Source organism: Amphibalanus amphitrite, unplaced genomic scaffold (genome assembly GCF_019059575.1).
Source record: "Amphibalanus amphitrite isolate SeventyFive unplaced genomic scaffold, NRLGWU_Aamphi_draft 000009F_arrow, whole genome shotgun sequence".
Lineage (NCBI taxonomy): Eukaryota > Metazoa > Arthropoda > Thecostraca > Balanomorpha > Balanidae > Amphibalanus > Amphibalanus amphitrite.
Genome location: NW_024881505.1, coordinates 946,265 through 954,515, shown reverse-complemented (window position 1 = coordinate 954,515; position 8,251 = coordinate 946,265). Strand labels below are relative to the sequence as shown.

The 8,251-nt window shown below is 49.4% G+C and overlaps 1 protein-coding gene across 1 annotated transcript; it reads left to right on the top strand.

The window, feature by feature from the left end:
* Positions 1-253: 253 nt before the first annotated feature.
* Positions 254-4,469, top strand: LOC122380135 (nose resistant to fluoxetine protein 6-like). The gene is made up of 2 exons (XM_043362985.1): positions 254-666; positions 1,610-4,469. The coding sequence occupies exons 1-2, from the start codon at positions 324-326 to the stop codon at positions 3,661-3,663; spliced, it is 2,397 nt and encodes a 798-aa protein (XP_043218920.1). The 5' UTR covers positions 254-323; the 3' UTR covers positions 3,664-4,469.
* The last annotated feature ends 3,782 nt before the right edge of the window (positions 4,470-8,251 follow it).

Below are 8,251 nucleotides of genomic sequence, written 5' to 3'. Positions count from 1 at the left end.
GGACATAAATACAATGCATACCTATTGTATATGGTGAAAATGTCAACGGAACCCAGACATTTTCTTCTCAGCATGCTACATACCTAGGTATATTTATATCTTTTCCTTTTTCTTTTTTATTCCTTTTTTAAACATTGAGCCAATCATAGAGCCAACATCTTTCCTTATCAGACGCTTCATAGAACGGATAACATTGATGACGTGAGGTCGCGATAAGCCGATAAGTCGTCAGCTATAGCCGCCTGCCGCTCCACCGACCCGGCCAGTCGGTCTCGGCCGCAGCAGCCCGCGGACCGTCTCGTCGCCCCCGACCAGCCCCGGACATGACCCGACTCGCCCCGCTGCTGCCGCCGCTGATGACGGTGGCGGCCGTCTTGGTGGCGGTGACGGCGGCGGCCGGCAGCGGTGACGCCGCCCTCGACGGACGCCTGTTCAACCTGGTGCCGCGGCCGCGCCTGCAGGAGCTGACCCTCGCCGACCTGGATGCCACCCTGGACGTGCTGACCGACCTGCTGGAGGAGAGGACGCTGCCCTCCGGCGGCAAGGGCTTCGTCTCTCGGATGGCGGCGCCGACGCTGTACTCGGACAGTGCTCTCTGTCAGAGACACACACAGATCTACTGGGAGCAGTTCTCGACCGGAGCGCCGACCGGGTGGCCGCAACTCAGTAAGTATTTCTTACATACATGTAGTGTGCTGCTTCCAAGACATACGCAAATATTGTTGTCTGGTTGCGGTGTCTTTAGGTTGTGTTTCCAGTAGTCTAGATGTTTTTACATATCATTGTTTAGACATCAATTTATGTGTTTATTGTTTGTTCCATTTTATTGGTAATGTTATTCGCAACAAAAGTAGTTCTTCATTATTTTAATGCCTCTCCATGAAATATTACTATCAAGCATTCTGGCATTCTGCATTCTGCTTCTGCATCAAGCATTCTGGTTGGTGATGTTTGCTCAAGTTTAATTTCTTAACTTATTTTAAGTTCCGAACTAAAGATTCAAACAAATTGAGCATTCAAAAGACAAATTACATAGTTTTGAGAATGGTTCTTGGGTGTTGAGGACGTAGGAATGTAGCTTACCACTTCTACGGTTAACGCCCACCACATTTTTGCACGAATTCCCTTCGGTGTAGTTTTGATAGCTTAGCACTACCACGGTGAGGGGTGTGGGGGTCATCATAAGCTCCTATTATACTATCAAACTCCCAGTTTGGTAGTACGGACGGTGAGGTTTGGAAAGAGTCCATGCATACGGTGATGGGTGGGAAGGGTCCGTACGGACGGTGAGGGGTGGGACGGGTCCGTACGGACGGTGAGGGGTGGGACGGGTTCGTACGGACGGTGAGGGGTGGGGACGGGTCCGTACGTACGGTGAGGGGTGGGGACGGGTTCGTACGGACGGTGAGGGGTGGGACGGGTCCGTTCCGCCACACCTCTCACCGTGCGTTCTAATTAGACTGGCTCAATTCCTTCGTCTGTATGTGTGACAATGTGCCCACAGCCGCCTATGTGCGAATAAGCATTGGCTATCCAGCTAGCTTACGTGTCATCTCGAACACTCGAACAGCTGTGTGATGTGCATTCTGAAAGAAATTTCTTTTCGCAGTGTTTGATGCCAGCGGCAAGCTCCCAGACGGCATTTTGGTGGGTAACCTGAACGTGTTCGGCAGCAGAGACGAGTGTTTTCTGGTGAAGGCGAGCCTGGACAACGACACGTACCCAGATCTGGACGACCAGGAGCTCCAGTTCACCGGTCGGTATGTGCCAGTGACGGTGGCACCGGCCCCTGTGTCGTCGGTTGGTGACGAGGAGGTCGGCAGATGGCGGCAGGAAAAGGATGACGGCCTTGGTACCATCTTCATCCTCCCCACCCTGGGAATACCTACCGGGGTGATCGGCCTGTGTGTGCCGTCCAGCTGCTCCAGCGCCGATGTGCAGACGGGTCTCCAGAGCATGCTGGGGGACAACGTCACGGTGGTGGCCTTCACGTCCGAGGTGGCCGACCAGACGGTGGACCTGCAGCCGGCCGACATCGTGGTCATCACGCTGCTGGCGCTGGTCGGCGTCCTGCTGCTGGTCGGCACGGCGCTGGACGTGTGGCTCGGATACCGGGCCGAGCGGCAGGCCGACAAGCTCAGGATGACGTCCGTCGTGGACAGTCCCAACTCGCGGCTGCCACAGATGCTCCATGTCGTCGAGCCCAAGCCAGCCACGATGCAACAGAGAAAGCCGCCCGCCCTGGCCACCTGGCAAAGAGTCCTGGTCGCATTTTCCCTTTACACCAACACCAAAAAGCTGTTGGATACGTCGACAAGTAAAGGGACGCTGAGGTGTATCCACGGCATTCGGTTCTTTTCCATGACTTGGGTGCTCATGGGACATGCCACACTGCAGTTGCTTAGTTATGATCAGAACATCTCCGTCGCGCTAGACTGGATCAGAACGGTTGCGTTTCAGGTAGTCGTTAATGCGTCACCAAGTGTGGACACATTCTACCTTCTGTCTGGAGTTGTGCTGGCTTACAGCTTCTGTGGAACCTACGAGAAAAGAAGAAAGTTTAACATATTCATGTTTTACCTGCATCGATACTTACGCCTGACACCGCCATTAGCCATCATGATTGCAGTTACTGCTACCATATTTGTATATTTTGGAAACGGTCCTCTTTGGGCTAGAACCGCGGAGCTTCAACAAGACCTCTGTCAGACTGACTGGTGGCGTAACCTGCTTTACATCCAGAATTACACTCCTATTAAGGATGAATGCCTTGCGCAGACCTGGTACTTGGCCACAGATATGCAAATGTTTTTGTTTTCTCCAGTAGTTCTGCTTCCTCTTGTGTGGAAGCCTCTGTGGGGGGCTCTTTGGCTCGGGCTCCTCACTGTCGTCTTCCTAGCTCTTCGCATATCGATATGGAGCGTAAAGAACCTTCCGCCCACCGGCCTCATGCTGAACGTTCCAGATCCCGTAGCGGCTGAAGAGCTGGGGGATCAATACGCCTATACTTGGATGCGCTGCACGGTCTGGCTGACTGGGATCGGTCTCGGCTACCTCCTCCACAGGCTGCGCGGCCGCCAGATCACCCTGAAGCCGTGGCTCTGGCTGTCCGGCTGGGTCGCAGCCTTCGCCATCGGTATCTCGGTGATATTCGGCATGACTGGTTATCAGATGCCCTGGCAGCAGTTCAGCAAAGCTGTGGCCGTGTCCTATGGAGGACTCAACCGCACCGCGTGGGGCGTGGCAGTCGGCTGGGTCATCTTTGCCTGCGTCACCGGCTACGGCGGGCCCATCAACACGTTCCTCTCCTACCCGGGCTTCATTCCGCTCAGCCGGCTCACGTACGCCGGATACCTGATCCACATCAACGTCCTTCTGCTTGTGGAGGGGTCTGTGAAGAGCACTGTTTACCTCGACTCGTACCGTTATACGTACCGCCTCCTTGCCCACGTTATTGTCACTTTCGCTGCAGCCATGCTTCTCTCATTAACATTTGAGGTTCCGTTCATCAACCTCGAGAAAATCATGTTTGAGCCGAAGAAGCCAGCTGTGAGCCTGGGTGGCCCGGCCGTTGCGGCCTCCGAGCCAAAGGCGGACGGCAGTGAAGTGGAGGGGACTGGCCTGGAAACTGACAAGGAGGCAGGTCCGTCGATCAAAGAATAATAGAGTTGTGAAGTTGACCAGGCCTTGATTCAGGTGATTGTCTGGTAGGTCGCCATTTGGATTTCTAGAAATCGAATTCGGCGTTGTGCCCATGTAACTATATGCATTGTACATACGCCTCATGGTATGTGTATCAAAAGACAGCTCGAGTAGGTATATGTTACACCAAATCATGGTGTTCAATTTAATTTGTTATCTTAGAAGATCCAATAGATTCGATATTGTGACACCATTTTTACCACATGAGATGTTGTTTGAGACACGGTAAAGTCAGACTGGTGACGATGTGTTTCATGCTCTAATCCACGGGAGCGAGCTTCACTCTGTCACTTTATACCGAAACACAAACCAGCCATCTTGCCTATATCAAGGTTGTAAGTGCGCATGGAAGTAGGTCTTGAAGGTAACACAAATTACACACAGGCTTGCCTAATATAAGATATCTTTGAACATACATTCCATGAAAGCTGTAAAAACTTGAATGACAACGCTTACTATTTATGTGACAACTGACAAGTAACACAGAACGATGAAGTCACCAATTAACGCTATATCGCCCTATTACAGTTTACTGGAACCAGTCAAGAAAATTGTATCAAAATGCAATGCTTACCTATGTGTGGTGCTCATTACTTTTAGATGTATGATTTTCAGTATGCATGATTTGTATTTAGTCGATGAATGTTTGTTTTGGACACAAATGTGATACTAGCGAAGTTACTAGCATCAATTATGGTGTTAGACTTCTCCATGTAGGTACAGAGAACCCTGTGTGTGTCTAATAAATAGAAATGTAAAAAGTATAATTTATCTTTGTTTATATGTACATAATCAACTTTACAATACAATACAGTACAGGACAATAACAGAAATAGTTCCAACACCGCTGATGGCAGATAGTTACTCGGTGAATGCAGATAGTTAGTCTGCGGGACGCTCCTTGTAAGGAAAGCGACAACCAAACATCTTCGAAATGCATGATGTCTTTGAAAATAACGTGAACCGAAAATCCTTTCCAAGATTTTACCTCATTGATCTGCACTCGGCGATCCGAAAGCTTCTTAAGAGCTGCGCTTTAAGCATACCGTCGAAGACACGCAGAAAATCTAGATAAATGGACCTGTCGGGCCTTAGGGATCGTAAAGGTTTAACGAGCACATTCTTAATTATACAGTGATCCCAGTGCAGAGCTCCCAATCTCCGATATCACGAAACACGCGCGAATGCTTGTCCACGCGCAATATCTTACACACCATCATTGTCAAGTGCTATTTTCGAGCCAAGAGTGTTTCGAGTTATTTTCGAGCTTCGGGGAGAGGAGGTTGAAAACCTTCCTTGGCTTCAGAGCCAAGTTGTGATCTGAGTGGCAAAAGACGACGGCAAGGATGTCAAACTCCATTAGTTAGGTATGTTCTCGGACGCGTGAGGCACAGCGAACCCTATCCAATTGTGGTGTCTCAGGTCCACCGGTGACCCCTGTGATCAGAAAAAAACTTGTTTTTTCATTTACAAAAGATCAACTCGGGTATTCACATCAGGTCAACACGAGGTCAAAACCAAAAGCAGTCAGGTCCAAAACGCAGGAGCTAGGCAACGGACCCAAAAGAAAGGTGAAAAATCACGTTTTGACAGAGCTTGAGATAGTATAAGCTCATTTCTGGCGCTAATTAAGCAACCTTGGAGGTTCAAATATGAGGTCATTGATCGGTCACCTTGACTCTCCTGAACGAGCAATTTGTCTCTAAGTACCGGTTGGAAACAAAGGTCAGGCATGCCGAATTTAAGTTTTTTTTTTCTCTCGAACACATTGCCAGTCTAAAGCACGTCTGAGTGCCTCGCTTCGCCACGACAGCGAAACTTTGAAGCAAAGAAAAACACAAACAGATGGATGAGTGAGAAACTTTGTCGAAACTTTATCAGAATCATAACCATTTTATTTTGAATGATAACTTTCCACAAAATCATGTCCGCGTTAGGCATGTTTAAACGGTTGACCTGTATAATACGAGCAATTTAAAATTTTCATCAGTCACATTTTCGTCCAACCTTGATTTTGCAGTCACGAAAAGTCACCAGTACCTGTTAGACGTGCCTAGGCTCGGTCCCATCAGGTCGCGTCGCTGCCGGCCCCGACGGACAGCGAGGCACGAGCGGGCGACCGCCATCTGTCGGGCCGCACGGCCAGCGCGCCGCCGCACGTCGCAACGGCGCCGTAATTCGCCGCCGCGCTGGCGCACGCGACATTTAGATCGGTGCGGCGCGGCGACCACCTGGACAACGTATCAGCTGATGAGGAAATATCTCTGGATCTGGCGTGGCGCCGGGGACACCTGAATACTGCAGGCTGGTCGGCGGCCAGCGGTTACCGGTGCGGCGCGGCGGGGTCTGGCCGGGGTGACTGTGGGTCAGGGGGGAGCACACCGGAGCCATGTCGATGGACGCAATGTGCTGCGGTTTCCCGGCGTTCAAGCTAAGCTGTTTAGCCATCGTAGCACGACGTGACGGACGGCTATCAAAATTACAAAATTATTTAGTTAATTTAAATATAACAAAATTAATAGTGCGGTACCTAATAGGTAAGAATTTCTGCTTTTTTCGGATGCTCCGACACGCCCTCTCATTCAGCTATTTCAGTAAGTTATTCATTCACAGATAATCAGCTGTCACGAAAACCTCCCCCAATGACCTCGTCCAACTATTGAAACTTCACATAATTATCATTATAAAAATAAAATAAACACTTTACCGAGTCATTTTGCTAATACCAACTTCATAACGTGTATCACTACTTCATTTGTGTCAGATCAGTCAAATTAGGAATGAGAAGGGATTGTGTTGTGTGGGAAGGGAGGGACGGCTGTATAGGCAGAGGGCCAGAGGTCAGATGCATGTGGGAGATGAGGGACAGATGCGGACAGAGAAGGGAAATGTGAGGGCAGAGGAGGGACGAATGTAGGCGGAGGAGGGATGAAATGTGTGGGAGATGAGAGACAGGTGTGGGCAGAGGACGATGGACGGGTGAGGGAGGATGTGCCTCGCCAGTTTGGATTCGTCGCTCTCCTCTCAATCACCTGATGGACGTTGAACATACGGTTAATGTCGAGATGACCGGCCGCCGCCGCTCCTCCGTTACACCCCTCCCCTGTGCTCCGACCGATCCGTCCCGCCACCTTTACGGCCCGTAATCCGTCAAAGTTGCCCGACCTGCCTGCCCCGCGCCGCCGGGCGACCGGCGTCTCATCAAATCAGAGCCAATAACAGGCGCAAAACATAAACAAAAATCAGTAAGCGCTCAGTGGGTTACTTCTTCCGTTACAGGCTTCTATGCACTTATATAAATGCGTGAATAAATAGCGCTGAAATGTATGCTGAACATTTACTTTAGTAGGTATTTCACCCATGAACCTGGCATGTACGATATTTACGTGTCCTCTGGTGCCACCTGAGGACCAGATACAGATACGTCTGGTGATCGATATTGAAATTGTGAATTTTGGACCTGGTCCTGGAGAGTAAAATCTGTCCGGAGAACCGGCCAGCTTTTACATGGAACACTTAACCGGAAAATCATATGCTTGGTCTACTAACTGTGACAGTTGATAAAACGTATTCTTTCAAGTATCAATGCTGTAACTGCATGTTTTAGGCGAAATAATAGCAGTTTTTATCACACAGGCTGGAAATTTCAAAGATTTCAGGTGCCGGAGTATACATTTGTAAAGGAAAACAAAATCGTTTGGACCCGACTGGGACCAGCAAAGGGCCTTATTTCCAACATTGCTAGTGATATATTACACTTTTTGTGAGCGATCGACGAACGAGCCGGAGACCCGAGACGGCGAACATAGCATGCCAATTGAATGATTCATTTAGCACCAGTCAATGTTAAAATGAAAAGCAATAGCCGTTTTCACGACGGACTATCTGGTGAATGCACCTGATTCTAAGCAAATCTGTACCTAATCTCTTTGATGACACATATCTTCAAATAGGTAATGAATTTATTTCACGGTTTATTTATTTCAGACTCTCGTGGGTTAACCCGCGCCCAGATGGGGTCTGCCGAGCAACGCGGTCTGATGGGGGGGGGGGCCATTTTGCCCCCCCCCCTCAGATCTCGAGAACCACGCAACATAGCGACAAGCGGTAAACGGTGTTGGATAGCCCCAACGGGGAACTACCTTGTGACCCAATTTCATTGACCTCGGTCAAACCGATGACGTCACAGGTCAGGTCAAAGGTCGAATTTTCACCGTTTACAGGCATTTCAAGAAATGCGTTGTAAAATCGAGTAAAATGCATTTCATTGAAAATCATCGGTGGAGAAATGTTCTTCAAACACATATTTTGCTATTTGAGGTCACTGATACCAGGTCAGGTCACAGAGGTCAGGTCACTGGGGGGGTCACAATATGAAAGTGTCGTGTGATACATGTTTTATGGTCCATTTTACATGACAAATGCGATGATGTGGGTCAGACAGACTTTAGGGCCAGCTTAGGTCACGTTTTGGTCAAGGTCAGGTCAAGGTCAGGTCAAGGTCAGGTCAAATTAGGTCACAGGGTTGTGCTCGACTCAAAAAATTTTG